Here is a 20,079-nt window from a genome sequence, read left to right on the forward strand (position 1 = left end):
TCAATACATGAGACAGTGTTTTATAGAATAAATAAATACCCGAGAAAGTGTTATAGTGTAAGCTGTGTAAAAAATACACAAGACAGAGTTCCATAGTGTAAATTAAAATCTGAGACAGTGTTTTATAGTGTAAGCTGTGTAAATAAATACGTAAGACAGAGTTTTATAGTGTAAGTTGTGTATATAGTTTAAATATAAATACTTGAGAAAGTGTTTAATAGAGTAAATTAATACCTGAGACAATGTTTTATAGAGTAAAGAGTTGAGATTTTTCAGTCTATGAGCCTCATCTACCACCAGTATGTTCCAGTGGATAGAGTTCAGGAAAGCAGAGTCTTTCAGGCAAATCTGAAACAAGGACATAACATGTTTACAACATTAGCTATGCTTGCTTGTAGAATATAATTTAAAATACCTGTAAAAATGACTAAATTAAAAATATTTTAGGGTGGATCTTACAAGACAATTTATTAAGAAAAGAGAATTAAGCTTTTTTCATATAGAATACCGGTATATTCTTGTCGTCAACAGTTCTATATGACTTTTCCGATTTCAATTGTTGGAACTGTTCATTTTCAATTTTGGGTATATCAAGTCAAGATAAAATTTGAAAAGTAGTTCGCCAACAGTATAGAGCCTGGTCAGATTGCAAGGATGTACAGGCTGGCCTGGCTGTATACTGGTGGCAAAGGTTAGTCATTTTTCATTTAAGCAGGGTAAGGGTTAACTTGTATGGTGTTAAAAAATTGAAAATGGGGCACCTGTAATATTTTTATCCTAATATTTCCATTAAAGCTTCCATTATGCAGTAACCTAGTGGTTAAGGTATCTGGCTCTTTACCTAGGGATCATGGGTTTGAGCCCTAATCGGGGACAGACCATGTTTCTTCATATGTCACCAGTACTATTTGGTTCCAGCAAGTAGACTCGGAATTGATTAATATAAGTTGCAAGAACTTGTTTCTCAATCAAGCTTAAATAAATATATGTTTAAACCAAGCTATGCTTTTACTATCACATTTAATTATTAAATGTTTAACAAATTATAAAGTAATATTGTTACATTACTTCATATGTGGTGATAAGAACATCAAACTTGAGGTCATTTTTCCTGTGATCTGATCTGATAGACTTTGCCAGGTCCTGTCGACTTTCCTTCTCACCAATGTAAACTTGACGTCTCAAACCAGGCGCAAATCTATATAATACATTGAAAAAATAAACATTAGTTATAATCAAGGCTTTTTTAGTGTTATCTGTGTGAGACTAAATTATCTGATGAAATGCTTTTTCATTTAAATCTTCTTTTAATTTTTTGCACTAGCTCTAAATCTCTTTGAATATGTCATCTGCAAAACAATAAATAAAACTAAAATGCATTACCAAAAAAGAAATAAATAATATACATTACCTTTTTACTTCCTGGTCCCAATTCTCCAACACAGAACGGGGACATACAACAAGGTTTGGTAGTTTTTTCTTGCATTTGGTATGTAGATACGCTAACACTGCTATAGTCTGTAAACATGATATAACAATTATTGTTGATTTGTACACAGCTAATATATTAGTATCAGTGAGACTGTGACACAGAGGCATGCAACCCAATGTTGACTTAATTTAGCCCCTAACTTCTACCAAAATATAAACATTAAACAATGCCAAATAATGAAGAAATGTAAAAGAAAATCTAATAGCCTTACAGACCATTACCTTGATCAGATCAATTTTGAACAAAATCGTAGAGTAGACACCCATACAATGTACCTACTAACTAAAATAACAAGATATTTGTCAAAGTATTATAAAAAATATTTTTAGCTACAGTAAGCATGCACATATCTACATAGGAAAGATCCAAAATATCTGTCATTAAGTGAAATCTCTAAAAGTGTAAGTGCAATTTTATTAAAAGTTTAAGTGACCTTGACATTGACCCTCTAAAACAAAAAAAATGACACAAATTTTATAAAGTTATACAACTGATTTTGTGTGGTTTTTTTTCGTTTTTTTTTCATGTATATAAGAGTATTTGTGAACACTGCTTGGCCCATCAACCTCCTGCTTAATCAAAATGAAAGATAGCATCTATGATAAATATAGGCACTTAAACACTAAGTGTGATGGAATAATGGAAATATTATGACAAACCAATCTTAATGGTTCTATATACTCCAGTGACCAAGCATGAATATCATAATTATCTGAACATGTACAATTTCTACATTATAAACAACTTGCAATCCTAGAGCATAAAAATATATGATAAGTATATAATACAGTCTCAACACTATATATTATCACAAAATATAACTATTTGTTTATTCATGTCAGACTTAAATACAAAAAATAAATTTTCAAACAATATACTGGTATTTGTCATGATGGCAATCAAGTGTAGCAATAGTTAGATAATACAATTAATTAAATATTTAAGAATAAAAAGAAAACATTTTTTATGAATCGCAACTTATCAATGATATCTATAATACTTTATGAAAATATAAATCAAAACTAGTTGTAAATTCTTAAATACCTGGCATGTTTTACCCAACCCCATCTCATCTCCTAGTATACATCCATTTCCTTGATTGTATCTGTCTATCATCCAATTAACTCCAACAATCTGGTATGAGCGCAGGGACATATCTATAATAGAAAATCATTTTAGTTTAACTATACAGAACATATTATACAATCATCAATTAATTAAAGATAATATTGTAGTAATCAATTGAAATAATCAAAGCACAGAAGGTGCTGAATTTGTTTGGGTCTCGGAATGTCAGAAAGGTGAAGGTTGTGAGATTATAAACCAATTTGTTTTTGTATAGTGCCACCAATGATTTTGGCTATAAGACTAATTGCAACACTGATATTCAATTCAATGTTTATTTGACTTAAACAAGTTGAAAAAAAAATGAGTTGCCTTAACTGGGTTTTAAACTCCAGACCTCTCCCTTCCTAAGCGAGAGCGCAAGTTATGTGTTAACAGCCTGAAGAAAACCATATTATTCTAAATTAGGGTTTGTAACCCTTATTATTTCGTTTAACACAGATGTAAATAATCATGGAGCTTACTATAAGCATGTATATCTATAAAGAATAAAACAATATTAGAAATCTTCGACCATTCAAGAACTATTTTGCTTGAAAATTAATGCGCCTGTCATTTGACCATCTTTACGCAGTGATATCCCCTGAATTTTTCGGCGTTAGTGTACATATAAAGGGAAATAACCGCTTCAAAAAAGGGGACTTCTTCGGCATTTGCAATTAACAGCATCAGGGTCTGAAATTTCGCTACCATTATTTGTTTGGTCTGACGACCCAAACAAATAAAAAAGGACAGAAACATCATAAGCAGAAAAAAATATAACTCTGTTCATGCATACTTCTATATTAACAAGAATTTGTAACAGAGTTACCAATTAAGGTCCCCGCTTCAGGGAATTTTTATATGAAGCATAAAATGGTGCTATCTTAAAAGATTGAGGTATGGATTTCAGGACTTTCAGTCCAAAATTATGATCAATGCTTGATCTGCAAATGCAACAATAAATTTATTAAAGAGATAAAATGTAGCCCGGAATTTAAAAATCTATCATGTTAAGCTTTGACCTCTAAGTGTGACCTTGACCTTGGAGGTAAGGGTGCATGTGTTGTGTATGACATATCGTCCTATTATTGGAACTATTTGTGCCAAGTATTTTCAAAATCCCTTGAACTATGAAGAAGTTATAGATCGGACACAAAATACACCCAATAACAGACCATGTTAATCTTTGACCTTTAAGTGTGACCTTTGAGGTAGGGACCAAGTTTTGCGCCTGACACATCGTCTTTTTATTGTGATTATTTGTGCAAATTTTTTTTTTAAATCCCTTGATCTATGAAGAACAAAATATACCCTATAACAGACTATGTAAATCTTTGACCTCTAAGTGTGACCTTGACCTTGGAGGTAGGGACACAAGTGTTACCCATGACATATCATCTAATCATTGTGACAATTTGTGCCAAGTATTTTCAAAATCCCTTGATCTATGAAGAAATTATGGACGGGACACAAAATATACCATGTAACAGACTCTGTTAACCTTGGAGGTAGGGGTGCAGGTGTTGTACTTGACATATCGTCTTATCATTGTGACTATTTGTGCCAAGTTATTCAAAATCCCTTGAACTATGAAGAAGTTCTAGATTGGACACAAAATATACCCTATAACAGACTATGTTAATTTTTGACCTCTAAGTGTGACCTTGACCTTGGAGGTAGGGATACAGGTGTTACCCATATTTATTTTATTTATTTATACATTTTAGGAACATAGCACAAGATACATAATATAAAATCATACAGTTAAGAGATAACATAAATAAATCATATATATAAAATGAGATCATAAAACAGCATAAAAGAGCACACTTTTGTCATAAAAAATAAGAGGTACTATGCACCTATGGATAGCCCATTAAGCTAAATGCTTATTTCCAATGGGGTCCATAGAAATAAAAAAAACTAACATAATTTTTTAACCCTTCCCCCCCCCCCCCCCCCCCCCCCCCCCCCCCCCCCCCCCCCCCCCTAAAAAACAAACAAGATAAAAAATATAAAAATATAAACTAACTAACTTTGGTCAAAATTTAGGTTGAAAAAGGAAATATATTTATAGAAGTATGCCCTTTTTAAAATAAGCCTAGTATTACTATCACAGAAATATTTGATCACAGTGCCTAACACATTAGTTGTACACATATATATCTTCTGAAAGACTTTTATAGCTTTCTAGTAGGTACTTTTTAACAGATTTTTTGTATTGCACAAAATTATTAATGGATTTTATATATATTCTGGCAGATCATTCCAGTCTTTAATTCCATTATAATAAAAGGTCTGTTTCATCACAGAATTACACTGGGGACAATAAAATTAAAATTGCTTGATCTAGTATTGTTAAAATCTTTGCATCAGCACAACATCTAAAGTCGGCTCTAAGTATGATGGACTCTTTTTGTAAAAAATCTTATACATATGATTTAGTCTTAACTGTTTGACTCTGTTTTCTACATTTAACCAATTTAATTTTTCAAACTCATACACTGTTACATAAGTTCTGGGCGGTAAGTTTTGGACAAATCTTAATACCTTATTCTGAGTAATTTGTAACTTTCTTTTTAAATGTTTTGATAAACCTTCATACCAAGAGGAACAAGAGTAGTCAAAATGACACTGAATCAGGGCTGAACATAAAAGCTGTTTTGTTTTAGTATCTAAAAGTCTGCTCTGCCTGTATAAAAACTTGAGCTTGGCATTCACTTTAGAAATAACGTTGTCTTATTATAGTGACTAGGCCTATTTGTGCCAAGTATTTTCAAAATCCCATTTACCATCTTAATGTCTTTGAAGGACACAGCCATTACCACTTTAGTTAAAATTTCTTTTTGATAATTGTTATTTTTATCAAAAAATGGTAGCTTAGAACTACAGTAAATAACTATTTTATCCTAAACTTTTTTCTGTATTATATGATGGTGGGCCAAATAATGCTTACATTTCCGGTAGATAGTACAACCAGGATAATATTTTTATTTCCATGTAAAAAATTAATGAAATGAGGTAAACCATTTAAATATGGTAAAAGTAAGAACATGCAAGAAAATATCATGACATATAATTATGCAATTTATTCTGATTCGAAGTGCATCACAGGGCAGATATATAATTATCAATGTTTTGGAAAAGTTAATTGAAACCTTTTCATCCTACCCAGTGGCATTGCTGGGGAGATGAACCAAGATTTTACATTTGTCAGGTTAATTACATTGATTTTGCTTTGGCGCCAGTATAGTGAGTACTATTTCCAACTCACTATGCAGTGGGATAGACTGTAAAAAAAATAAAATTACACATGTACCTCCCCATCCGTAAGATTTCAGGTCTTCCGCTGAAGATATATACTTTCTTCTATTTTTTTCTGCTGCTGAGGAAGTTTCTTCATTTTCACTGTCACTCTCCATTTTCTTTCAATTTTCTTTCAAAATATAATTTTTTTGCTACTGAAGCAAATTTGTATTTCCCAACAATTTGTAAACAAAAGGGAGATCACTGTTAAATACTCTTGTAGTGCGGAAGTGAATTGCTGCCCTTGAGTAATTTGCTGTCAGAAAAAAATGCAAATACTTTCTTCTGCCAATTGTTTTTGTGCAAGATGTCCCTTACAAGTAAACTAAAATCATTTATAAAGAAACAGGTCACAACCAACGAGGTAAAGAATTTCTGATCTACGTTGCTAGTTTCTTAAATCTGTCAATATTGTACTTAACATATAACCGGATACTGCATAAAATTGGATAATCAATGGGTAACATCAAGGCACTTTGCTGTGATTAACCTGATTACAGTGACATTTTATTGTTTACATTTTCTTTCAATGGCATGTAAATATAAATCATGGCTAGCCTAATTTATAGGGTGTGAATTGTTTTCATGATTCATTTGACAGACTTTTTTGTTTGTTTGTTTGTTTGTTTGTTTCATTTTACGCCCTTTTCAACAGTATTTCAGTCATATAGGCGGGTAGTTTCCTAACCATCGTTCCTGGAGAGTTACACCAGTACTAGACTACCTTCCTCCGCGCTAAACTACCAAAGCATCTCCCGGGGATCGAACCCACGCCAGAGAGGTAACTTGATTAGAAGTCATCGACTCTAACCCCTCGACCACGGAGGCGGTCAAGACTTTTTTGCCTTAACTGCCGAACCATTACCGGTATGCCTAAACTGTTATTCTGACGCCTCTACTCTGCCTCTACAGAGTAGTGGTGACATATGGTGATCACATCACAGTCGTCTGATTGTCCATCTGTCTGTCACAGGACTACTCCTCAAAAACTACTAATTAGTGCAATTTGATATATCGTCAGCATTTTCCAGTTCTATGAATTTTGTCCGAGTAATGACCCTTTATTGATTTTTATTTTTAAAGTTTGTCCAGACAACTCTTTTTATACCACTTAGTCAATTTAAATGACACTGTAGCTGTTGCTTAAGTTCTTGCAATATTACACAGGTTTTCTGGTTGAATAATTTTGGATCGAGGTATGGCCCTTGAATAAAAAAATGTTTTTGGCCTTGTAAATGATTTTGTGTCTCCTGCTACACAGTGACTGCAACACACAATTGGCTTACATGAGGTGACACATGTGATTACTGATTATACTTGTTTCATGCAGGGTCTTTATTGCAATGGACAAGTGGATGCCTTTTTCCGCTGTATTCTTCTAAATGCAAATTTTATCTTATGTAACAAAACTATTAATTTATAATTTAATTTACATTAAAAGTTGTGGATTGTTGTCATAACAAATAAATTACACAACAAATCACTAACACCTCAGTATTACAATGAAATATATTGGGTTGCGCTGTGATATTACACGCTCAGAATAATAACTCTGAGGTAAAAAGTCGATACTGAGACATGTTTAATTGTAGAGCATTTCCATACCATTCTATTGGAAAGACTCTTTTTTTATGCAAGAAAATTTTATGGGTTAAATACAGGTACTGTTTTTAACGTAAAATCAGAAAGTAGATTCTGGTTCTTTAAAGAGTGAGTGACTTTACAGCGTTTTTTTTCTCTACTTTGGTAATGGTGCCAGTACCAGACTGATTGGGAAAAAATGCGTTATTTTTACTTAAATTGGGAACTTTTTTATGCATTTTTTCAGCTACAAATAAGATTAGTCATCATGAATAAAGATAGCTAACAGCTTCCACTGTCCAGGTAGAACTATCCAGTGATGATTTATATGAATATGTTGGATTTAGATGATTTCAGAGAAATCACTTGGCCTTGTGGAAATTTTGAACAGCCATTTTGGGAATTTAAACATTGGAAATTGGGAATTTTAATGTCTATTTTCTATTGGGAACAGTACCGTTTTAGGGTAGCAGTTATATAAAGAAAAAAAAGCACTGCTTTATGAATATTAAATATTAATCTCATTTTAAAAATTCAAGACATAAATTAGTTTATTGTTTATATCACAAATAATTCTGAGCTTGGCATTAATGTTTACATATGTATACACCAGTCACTATTCAAAGTGATGGACTAAACATGTGGTAGCAGTTGCAAGAGAAATAAAGTGGGATTGTGTCTTTTGTTCTTCTTTGAGAAAGGAAATCTTGTGAAGTGTATAAAAAAACCAAGATATTTAATATGAGCTGCTCCTTCTTCACTTTGCCAGTTATTATTCCCAACACCTTCCAACCAGGTGTTATCTGTGCATTAAATGCACCTGGTGATTGGGCTTGAAAATGACTTTTATACCACTTTGACAGGACTAATTACTCGGTCTTAACCATGACAGATTATTAGGCAGAATCATCTTTAGGGCTAAAATGACTTGAAACTGACTCTTCCAACTTACAATTTAATTCTGGGATGTGATCTATCTTTTCTGTAACCTTGACATTGAATATAAAACTATAAAATGATGGACAATAATTTTTCGACACTTGCTTCCAAAAGAGTATTATTTCGAGTGAATGTCATTTCTTTCATGGAATATTGTAAATATTTCCACAGATAAGCCATTGATAATCATTAGTTTATGTCAATGAAAACCCATGATGCACCTTATATCCTGTAACCAATTCTGTAATTCCTACCTATGTATGTATACAGTCTTTTAATGTACAGATGCAATTACTTTTTTCTACAACCCTAATTGTAAACCTAGTAAATAACCAAAAATAATAAGATAAGGTTGACAATGGGCCTTTCCAATAGAAAAAAATGGGAAGCATGGAGTGTGCTAATAAAAGGAAGGTTACTTATATATTGAGAAATACTGTATTTAGTTGAATAATCCAAATGATAACTTAAATCTTTATACATTGATATACATCTTACATTATAGGACAGTCATCCATCCCCAATAGAAGAAAATATCAGTCATGAACTTTTCAATGGTGAACCAGCAGTAGCAAAGTTTAAGGTAAAATTTTAATTGCTTTATCTCACCATCCTGTATTTTACCTATTATGTTTTACATCATTACCATGTTTTATCTCACCATCCTATATTTTATCTGACTATCATGTTTTTCCTCACTATCATATTGTATCTCACCATGTTTCAGTTTACTGCCATGTTTTATCTCACCATCCTATATTTTTTATCTCCCTATCATGTCAACTTCACTACCATGTTTTATATTGCCATGCTATATTTTATCACATTTCAATGTTTCAACTCACTACAATATTTTATCTCACTACCATGTTTCAACTCATTACCATATTTTATCTCACTATCCTATATTTTATCTCACTATCATGTTTCAACTCACTACCATATTTTATCTCACTATCATATTTTAACTCAATACCATATTTTATCTTACTATCATGTTTTAACTCACTACCATATTTTATCTCACTATCATGTTTTAACTCATTACCATATTTTATCTCACTATCATGTTTTAACTCACTACCATATTTTATCTCACTATCATGTTTTAACACAATACCATATTTTATCTCACTATCATGTTTCCACTCACTACCATAATTTATCTCACTATCATGTTTTAACTCACTACCATATTTTATCTCACTATCATGTTTTAACTCACTACCATATTTTATCTCACTATCATGTTTTAATTCACTACCATATTTTATCTCACTATCATGTTTTAACTCAATACCATATTTTATCTCACTATCATGTTTTAATCATGTTTTAACTCAATACCATATTTTATCTCACTATCATGTTTTAACTCACTACCATATTTTATCTCACTATCATGTTTTAACTCACTACCATATTTTATCTCACTATCATGTTTTAACTCAATACCATATTTTATCTCACTATCATGTTTCAACTCACTACCATAATTTATCTCACTATCATGTTTTAAGTCACTACCATATTTTATCTCACTATCATGTTTTAACTCACTACCATATTTTATCTCACTATCATGTTTCAACTCACTACCATATTTTATCTCACTATCATGTTTCAACTCAATACCATATTTTATCTCACTATCATGTTTTAACTCACTATCATATTTTATCTCACTATCATGTTTTAACTCAATACCATATTTTATCTCACTATCATGTTTTAACTCAATACCATATTTTATCTCACTATCATGTTTCAACTCACTACCATATTTTATCTCACTATCCTGTTTTAACTCACTACCATATTTTATCTCAGTATCATGTTTCAACTCACTATCATGTTATATCAAACTGATATGTTTTATATCATTTACTCCTATTTAACCTCATTATCACATATTGTATCTAGTTTTTTCACTTTCACATATTTTATGACCTTATTTTTTATGTCCGTTGCCGAGAGGTTAAGGTTGTTGACTTCAAACCACTTTCCTCTTACTGCTGTAAGTTCAAACTGCGCAAGAGTCGTCCCATTCTGCCAAGAGAAGGAGGCTATCCAGCTAGCTTACAGAACGCTGGTGGTTCTACACAGGTGCCTGTTTGTGCTTAAAGTATAGAGGGGCACCTGAGGTCTTCATCTACTAGTCAAGCTGGAAATTTGCAATATAACCTAACTGTGTTTGTGCAACAACCCCCCCTCTAACCTCTTCATTAAAGAAAAAAAAGAACAACCAAAAAACTAATTTCATGTATCAATGGCATATTATATATCACTTTATATATATTATGTTCCAGCATGAACAGTATAGATCCAATCCACAAGAAGATCAGGAAACTATAGATAAAATAGATAAAGAATACTTTGAGGATGTAGATCCTAGTTTGTATGAACTAGAGGTAAGTGTCTTAAGACCTTATGGTGCACAAGTATGACCAATTTAATTTATTTAAGATAATGGACTGAGGACTGTTTTGATCCAATATTAAAAGAGTAAAAAATACAGTGTGATGATGATTGAGGAACCAAGTATAATGTATCTGTAAAAAAATTATAGCTTGTATTTAATAATCCCTTGAGACTTGAGTAAAGCATAGCAGATTTTCTTTTTACATTGAGCATTAAAAGACAAAGTGATAAATGCAGTAAAAATACATGGAAAACATATGCCATGCTGTATCCATGAAATGTTTTAAAATCAGTAGTAAAGTTATGTAACAGTTACGAAGTATAATATTTTGATACACATACATATATATTTTAAGGTAATTTTGATAACACTATTCAAGTTAAGGAACCAGATGACAGATATGAAAGCTGGCCTAACTCTATACAATTGGTAAAGACATGTCATGGCTGTTGTTATTAGATTGTTAAATGTCATTTGAAATATTTTTTATCAACATATTTTTCAGAAATTACCAGAAGTTTTAAATTTAGAACAAGTTGATGATGATCGGACTAGATTACGTCGCCAGTTACAGGCAGTGAGTATATATTCTATGTTTATTGAACTTCAGCTTTAAATTGGGATGGAGAAATCTCAAATTATAATACATGTATGCCAATTATAAAAGATCTGTTCATCTGATTAAATGACTGTTTCATATTATTGTATATTAATGTAAGTGCTTTCTTGTTGTATGCATTTAAAAGTTAAGAATGGCAGAACAGGAAAAGATATAGATTTATGTAGGCTTTTAGAATGCTCAGCTAAATTACATGTAATGTTGTGGTGATTCCTTCATACAGTATTATTGCCGGGCAGTATCGGGCAAGGATACATTATAGTTGAATGTTACCTTCAATTACCAGAAATTAGTTTGTTCATTCATCAACCATAGGTATCATGTAGGCATTTAAAGACTATTTATTTAAAAAAAGAAAAGAAATTTAAGTACTATGTACACATTAAACAATTCTGAGTTGATTAAGATACCCTGTAAAATACAGAGCTGTATGATAATTTTCATTCTAGATTTCATTAGAAATTGATTGAAAACATTTTTGAATTCATGTATATGAAACACCAGTATAGTTATTATTACACTGTGGTTGTAGTATTATACCTGTATATTTCAGGTGTCAAAGAAAGTATCAGAGGTTGTGTTACAGAATCACCTAGCATATGCTGCAGAACTACAGAGAGTTATGGAATTACAGAAAACATTACAACTTGCCAGTATCATCTGTAAAAATGGCCGTGGGTTAGTATTGTTGTACAACTTGCAACTTACATGTATTTTAGAGCATAATCGGAGGTGGTAGCTAGGCCTGTTTTAAGGCATCTAGTGCTAAAAATTGAAATCTCTTAAGCCTTATCATGATAAATATCTTTGAAAGACTTGCCCATCTTTCAGTCTGGACAAAATAATTATTCATTTTTAGGGAAAATTTTAAAATAAGTACTAACAGAATAGCAGTCAGTACAGACTTTAATCAGACAGCACATATGGGTAGATTTTGTTACCTTCAGCAGGCTAAGGGTTAATCAAAGTTTACTCATTTATGTATAATTATCACCAGGAGCAAATGTTTGTTTATTCGATGGTCCTCTGACCAAGTTGATTTGGGGCTACCAGAGCTGCAATGTACAAATATATTTCATTAGCTTCTATGCTTTAACAAGTTAACTGGTTATCATCAAATTTAGTCGAAAGTATCTGTAGATAGTATTCCTTCATATTCATGCAAATTAATTTGGTTATCCCTCTTGAGTTAAAAAAAAAAACAAAAAAAAAAACAAAAGCAAATGATTTAAGTAATAGAAAGAGCACCGAAACACGAGGCTATCTGATTTGTACGAGGGGGCGTAGCCCCCGAGTATTAATCAGATTGTCGAGTGTTTTGGTGTTCTTTCCCTTTTGTATCATAGTCAAACATAAAAGCACGTTCCCTGCTGTCACAATATGAAACCCCGGCAAAAATGAACCAATGAACGAACATCTGAATATGACATTTCTGTCGCTTTCCCTTTCTCTGCCGTCACAATATGTAAACCCCAGCAAAAATGAGCCAATCAATGGGCATGCTCTGGAGTGCGGGTAACTAATACCCGCACTCCAGTTAACGCACTGTGCATGTATATGTATACGATTTAACCCTGACACATTTTCAACAGAAAGGTCTCCAAACTATGATACAATTTACTTTTATTTATGGACCATTGAATGTGCATTTGACAAACTTGATTTGTTTTCATGATTCTTTGGGATAATCTGACCTTTTTATATTTATTTTAATGAGCGATCATGGCTGTCTTGTTTTTAAATGTTTTACATACTCAATTACTATGTGTAATGTTATCAAGTTATCAGAACTTTTGTTACCTAGGCAACTGGCTGAGGCAAGTACAACATTTACTCGGACCAGCCTTCATCTACTGGCCAATGTTAGAAAACGACAACAACTTCATGCTCTACTCAAATCATTAAGAACAATTAAAACATTGGTGAGTACATTTCTCCCAATTATCAGATTTATTTATATATATCACATTTACTGATATCTTAAAAATATATGTTATGCCATATATATTATGATCAAATTTATGTAAGAAAAAAAACATAGTTTGTTTAGTGCTATAAATTATTCAATACTCTGAAGTTTTTTCATACATGTAGTATTATTTTATAAAAAAAATTGCAACAACATTTCTCTATCCAAATTTTCCTTAAATGTTTGCACCTACATTTGGTTAAGTTTAAGGATTCATTATTATAGACATACTTTGCTGTGATTATGTAAAAAAATTGCTGTATATTTCAGCAAAGGACAGACATGAGACTTAGGGAAATGATGGAGGTATGGCTGCTATTTGTTCATTTAAAATTTTATATCAAATGTTTCATATGTATTATATTCATTTAAAGATCTTGTGTAAAAATTTGGATCACTAGTATTGTTATATTACAACCTGTTTATCCCTATTGTACAAACTTTACAGGTAAAGTTACCAAAGCAATGCAGGGACAGAAACTGTGAAGCATTTGTTAGCCAGACCGAACTGCACATCTGTCCATTAGTAATGATACTGTCATCCCTTTAACTTCTAATGGACTGTTCCATCTTCAATACAGAACAAGTCCATTATATAAATGGAGTAGGGTACAGGGTTAAGATTTGTAATATATATTTGATATTACAGGAGGAAGATTATTATGGTGCTATACAACTATGTCTGGAATGTCAGAAAGCAGCCATTACTCTCAAACATTACAAATGTATCAGGTAACCATAGTAACATTATAATTTATATTGTCCTCTATAGTTTCTTAACACATAAATTTTTAATGTTTGAATAAATATGTCTTGCTATAAAGGAAAATCTGTATTACATACAAGTAACAGGAAATCTTGTATAACATTTTTGGAACTGATTTCATTAAGCTATTCTTTGATATATTGTTGAAATTTTTGGAGGTTTAAGTTAAAAATAATTGTCATTGTAAAAGAGGGTCAGTAATTCATGTAATCCATGTATTTGTTAACCAGGTTTTCCGAAGGAAAAAACTGGTTATTAGATTGAGGTATGTCGGCGGGCGGGCGGACGGACGGGCGTTAACAATTTCTTCTGTGCGCAACTCCTCCTACATTTTTCAACGATTTTGACCAAACTTTCACAGAAGCTTTGTCATCAAGTGACCTGGCGCATATTGTCGGGGTTTTGTGATTGGATAATATTTGACCTAATTATGGCCCTTTGTTTTTTTTCCTTATATAGAATATATAGTGAATAATTTCTTCTGTGCCCAACTGTTCCTACATTTCTCAATGGATTTTGACCAAACTTTCACAGAGGCTTTGTACTCAAGTGCCCTGGCGCATATTGTCGGGGATTTGTGATTGGATAATATTTTACCTAATTATGGCCCTTTGTTTTTTTTCCCAATATAGGACATTATTATAGTGAACAATTTTCTGTGCGCAACTCCTCCTACATTTCTCAACGGAATTTGACCAAACTTTCACAGAGGCTTTGTCATCAAGTGCCTTGGGGCATATTGTCCGGGTTTTGTGATTGTATAATATTTGACCTAATTGTGGCCCTTTGTTTTTTTTTCCTTATACAGATTATATAGTGAACAATTTTTACCATGCGCAACTTCTCCTACATTTCTCAAAAGATTTTGACCAAACTTTTACAGAAGCTTTGTTATCAAGTGCCCTGGCTCACATTATCGGGGTTTTGTGATTGGATAATATTTGATCTAATTATGGCCCTTTGTTTTTTTTCCTTATACAGAATATATAGTGAAAAAATTCTTCTGTGCTGAACTCCTACATTTCTCAACGGATTTTGTTCAAACTTTCACAGTAGCTTTGTCATCCAGTGCCCTGGCGCATATTGTCGGGGTTTTGTGATTGAATAATTTTTTATTTAATTATGGCCCTTTGTTTTTTTTCCTTATACAGAATATAATTATAGTGAACACTTCCTCTGTGGCAATTCCTCCTACATTATTCATGTTTTACATTGCACATAGTTACATTGTTTGTTGCTTGTATTTGTATTTCAAATACAACATATTAATCTACAATGGTGATAATTGAAAACCTGGTTTCATGGCATTGCCATGTTTCTTGTTGATTTGTGTGAAAAACTCAATACTTTGACTGTTGCATTGTAGGTTTACATGTCCTTTTTCAGCTCACCTGTCACAAAGTGACAGGGTGAGCTTTTGTGATCGCTTTTCGTCCGGCGTCCGTCCGTAAACTTTTACTTTAAATGACATCTCCTCATAAACCACTAAGCCAATTTCATCCAAACTTCACAGGAATGTTCCTTTGGTGGTCACCTTTAAAAATTGTTCAAAGAATTTAATTCCATGCAGAACTCTGGTTGCCATGGCAACCGAAAGAAAAAACTTTAAATATCTTCTTTTAAAAAACCATAAGAGCTAGAGCTTAGATATTTGGCATGAAACATCTTCTAGTTAGTGTCTACCAAGTTTGTTCAAATAAAAGCCCTGGGGTCAAAATTGGCCCGCCCCGGGGGGTCATTGATTTTCCCTATATGCATATAGTAAAAACTTAAAAAATCTTCTTTTAAAGAACCCAAAGAGCTAGAGCTAAGATATTTAGCATGAAATATGTTCTAATGGGTGTCTACCAAGTTTGTTCAAATAAAAGCCCTGGGGTCAAAATTGGCACCGCCCCGGGGGTCATTGATTTTCCTTATATGTGTATAGCAAAAACTTAAAAAATCTTCTTTGAAAAAACCCAAATAGCTAGAGTTTAGATATTAAGCATGAAACATCTTTTAATGAGTGTCTACAACGTTTGTTCAAATAAAAGACCTGGGGTCAAAATTGGCCCCGCCCGGGGGTCATTGATTTTCTTTATATGTGTATAGCAAAAACTTAAAATCTTCTTTGAAAAAACCCAAATAGCTAGAGTTTAGATATTAAGCATGAAACATCTTCTTGTAAGTGTCTACAAAGTTTGTTCAAATAAAAGCCCTGGCCCGGCCCCAGGGGTGTCATTGTTTTTAACTATATGTGTATAGTAAAAACTTTAAAAAAATCTTCTTTTAAAAAGCCCAATGAGCTAGAGCTTAGATATTTAGCATGAAACATCTTCTTATGGGTGTCTACCAAGTTTGTGCAAATAAAACCCCTTGGGTTAAATTGGCCCTGCAACGTTGGGGGGGGGGGGGCTATATACAGGTGAGCGACCTCAGGGCCATCATGGCCCTCTTGTTTAATGTACAACTATAAATTGAAGAAAATAAAAACTGAAATATAAAATTTAAACGTTACTTCTGGCAAGAAGAAAATATTAAGTTATCCCTGAAATACTAAGGTAGACTCTATCTTTATTTGTTGATTCTGATTTTCGTTTTTAGTGAGTTGAGTTCCAAGTTGCAAGACACATTAGAATTGATAGAGGAGCATCTTGATATAGCCTTGTCTAAAACCTGTTCTTTGTTTGATGTGGCTCACTATGAGAAAGTACAGATGGCCTATACCCTACTTGGTAAAAGACAGGTAAGGTCTTACAGTGATTATTTTCCTTTAAACAAAATGTAGCTACCATAAAACTGAACTTAAAGTTATGAAATAAAAAAACATTCATAAAGATTGAAATATAAATTTTAATTTTTTTATCAGTAAAAAAGATTATACATGCTTTTGATCCTTTTTAGCTCGACTATTCGATAAGAATAAGTAGAGCTATTGCAGTCACCCGAGCGTCGGCGTCGGCGTAACCACTTATGTTAAAGTTTTTGTAATAGTTCAAATATTTTCAAAGTCCATTGACATATGGCTTTGAAACTTTGCACACTTGTTCACCATCATGACCCCAACCTGTAGACAGGAGGAGGTAACTCTATCAAGCATTTTGACAGAATTATGCCCCTTTTTCGACTTAGAATTTACGTTAAAGTTTTTGTAATAGTTCAAATATTTTCAAAGTCCATTGACATATGGCTTTGAAACTTTGCACACTTGTTCACCATCATGACCCCAACCTGTAGACAGGAGGAGGTAACTCTATCAAGTATTTTGACAGAATTATGCCCCTTTTTCGACTTAGAATTTACGTTAAAGTTTTTGTAATAGTTCAAATATTTTCAAAGTCCATTGACATATGGCTTTGAAACTTTGCACACTTGTTCACCATCATGACCCCAACCTGGAAACAGGTGGAGGTAACTCTATCAAGCATTTTGACAGAATAATGCCCCTTTTTCGACTTAGAATTTACGTTAAAGTTTTTGTAATAGTTCAAATATTTTCAAAGTCCATTGACATATGGCTTTGAAACTTTGCACACTTGTTCACCATCATGACCCCAACCTGTAGACAGGAGGAGGTAACTCTATCAAGCATTTTGACAGAATTATGCCCCTTTTTAGCTCGACTATTCGATAAGAATAAGTAGAGCTATTGCAGTCACCCGAGCGTCGGCGTCGGCGTAACCACTTATGTTAAAGTTTTTGTAATAGTTCAAATATTTTCAAAGTCCATAGACATATGGCTTTGAAACTTTGCACATTTGTTCATAATCATGACCCCAACCTCTAGACAGGAGAAGGTAGCTCTTTCAAGCATTTTGACAGAATTATGCCCCTTTTTCGACTTAGAATCTATGTTAAAGTTTTTGCAACACTTCAAATATTTTCAAAGTCCATTGACATATGGCTATGAAACTTTGCACATTCGTTCACAATCCTGACCCCAACCTGTAGACAGGAGGAGGTAACTCTATCAAGCATTTTGACAGAATTACGCCCCCTTGTTCGTCTTAGAATTAACGTTAAAGTATTTTTATAATTCCTCAAATATTTTCAAAGTCCATTGACAAATGGCTTTGAAACTCTGCACACTTGTTCACCATCATGACCCCAACCTGTAGACAGGAGGAGGTAACTCTATCAAGCATTTTGACAGAATTATGCCCCTTTTTCGACTTAGAATTTACGTTAAAGTTTTTGTAATAGTTCAAATATTTTCAAAGTCCATTGACATATGGCTTTGAAACTTTGCACACTTGTTCACCATCATGACCCCAACCTGTAGACAGGAGGAGGTAACTCTATCAAGCATTTTGACAGAATTATGCCCCTTTTTCGACTTAGAATTTACGTTAAAGTTTTTGTAATAGTTCAAATATTTTCAAAGTCCATTGACATATGGCTTTGAAACTTTGCACACTTGTTCACCATCATGACCCCAACCTGTAAACATGAGGAGGTAACTGTATCAAGCATTTTTTTACTATCAAGCACTAAGAATAGTCGAGCGTTGCTGTCCTACCGACAGCTCTTGTTGTGGTCAAAGTATTTCCAACTTAAGTTTTTTTACAGCTTCTAATTTGATTTTTGATACTTTTAAATGAATATTGAAATTTATGGACCAAATTTTGCAAGTTTATTATTGTTTATTTCATTTTATTGTAAAGAGTTGTTTTGTGTCATATTCAAATTTTATGTCATTGAATCAATATTCCAGACCGCGGTAGACCAGTTACATCTACATTTTACCAGTGCTATACAAAATGCAGCGTTTCAGATAGTGCTAGGATATGTGGAATTATGTTCACCATCTAGTGACAGACAATTTAACAGGCTACAATACTCAGATCTCTGCAAGGTATGTTTACAGATGGCCAAAGTTTGTCTACCAATGAAATTGCTTATTTTGTTTAAATTTTGCCGAAATATTTATCATACAGTGCTGTAACTCAACTGTATGTATTGAATTTATACATTAAATGAGCCGATTTAATGGACTCCGCCTATTTATTTAATGTACTCCATTTGAATGGGCGGGGTAATGTAAGTAGGTTATATACAAAGTTTTAAGAATTTGGCAATCGTAGTTACAAATATTTAAAACACTGGAATCTTTTTTTACATTACATGTACATATGTTATGGCAATAAAATGCTTCTAATAATGCCCATATTGGACTCATGTTTGTTTGATTGGGTTTTAAGTCACACCAACACAGTATAGGTCATATGGCATCGTTCCAGCTTTACTGGTGGAGGAAGACCTCGGGTGCACCTACGTGCATTTTTTCAGGCACGAACAGGCACCTGAGTAGAACCACTGGCGTTCCATAAACTAGCTGGATAGCTTCCTCATATGAAAGAATCCAAAGTCCCTGTCGGGATTCAAACCAACAGCAGTGAGGGGCAAGTGGCTTGAAGTCACCTTAACCACTCAGCCACGGACGCCCCCTAGACTCATGTTATTAAATAATTTAAATATACATTGTAATGATATATGCTATGATCTGCATATTATACTAGTTACTGAAATTTCCTGTAAATAACATGTAGGAGCATGGGACCTGCTGAATATGATGAATGTATATATAATTTATTTTGATATTTTATAAATATCTACTAAACATGTTAATATAATAAAATAGATTTTACATCTTATATTATTTCTCCTGTTTTTGTCTACATATATATATTTACAGCATGTAACAATAGAAAGTTTCACACCATGTTTGCGAGATTTATGTAAGTCACTATGGGGAGTAATGAGAAGTTATTATAACACTATAAGATGGCATGAAGAACATGATAACCTAGATACAGTACAAATAGGTCAGTCCCTTTTCTTTCTTCCTGTCTTAATCCACTTAGTGTCAGTACAAATAGGTCAGTCCATTTTCTTTCTT

The 20,079-nt window shown here is 32.9% G+C and overlaps 2 protein-coding genes across 3 annotated transcripts in view; one reads left to right on the plus strand and one right to left on the minus strand.

The window, feature by feature from the left end:
- Positions 1-234: 234 nt before the first annotated feature.
- Positions 235-6,128, minus strand: LOC132730237 (chromodomain-helicase-DNA-binding protein 1-like; the record flags this gene model as incomplete). Its single annotated transcript, XM_060716114.1, has 5 exons — positions 5,919-6,128; positions 2,537-2,649; positions 1,412-1,518; positions 1,069-1,198; positions 235-348 (listed from the first exon to the last, which is right to left on the minus strand). Coding segments are annotated over exons 1-5 (567 nt in total), but the record flags the coding sequence as incomplete, so codon positions are not given.
- LOC132730238 (syndetin-like) overlaps positions 6,119-20,079 on the plus strand; it is a 33,000-nt gene continuing 19,039 nt past the window's right edge. For both annotated transcript variants that reach the window (XM_060716115.1, XM_060716116.1), the window contains exons 1-11: positions 6,119-6,269; positions 8,931-9,008; positions 10,735-10,836; positions 11,353-11,424; positions 12,020-12,144; positions 13,271-13,388; positions 13,706-13,741; positions 14,085-14,167; positions 16,785-16,926; positions 18,895-19,035; positions 19,876-20,005. In XM_060716115.1, the coding sequence (XP_060572098.1) occupies positions 6,213-6,269; positions 8,931-9,008; positions 10,735-10,836; positions 11,353-11,424; positions 12,020-12,144; positions 13,271-13,388; positions 13,706-13,741; positions 14,085-14,167; positions 16,785-16,926; positions 18,895-19,035; positions 19,876-20,005 (1,084 nt within the window). In that variant the 5' untranslated portion in view covers positions 6,119-6,212. The remainder of the gene's footprint in view (positions 6,270-8,930; positions 9,009-10,734; positions 10,837-11,352; positions 11,425-12,019; positions 12,145-13,270; positions 13,389-13,705; positions 13,742-14,084; positions 14,168-16,784; positions 16,927-18,894; positions 19,036-19,875; positions 20,006-20,079) is intronic.

The sequence above is a fragment of the Ruditapes philippinarum genome, unplaced genomic scaffold (genome assembly GCF_026571515.1).
Source record: "Ruditapes philippinarum isolate M1 unplaced genomic scaffold, ASM2657151v2 ctg2540_1_1_1_1, whole genome shotgun sequence".
NCBI classification, from domain to species: Eukaryota; Metazoa; Mollusca; class Bivalvia; order Venerida; family Veneridae; genus Ruditapes; species Ruditapes philippinarum.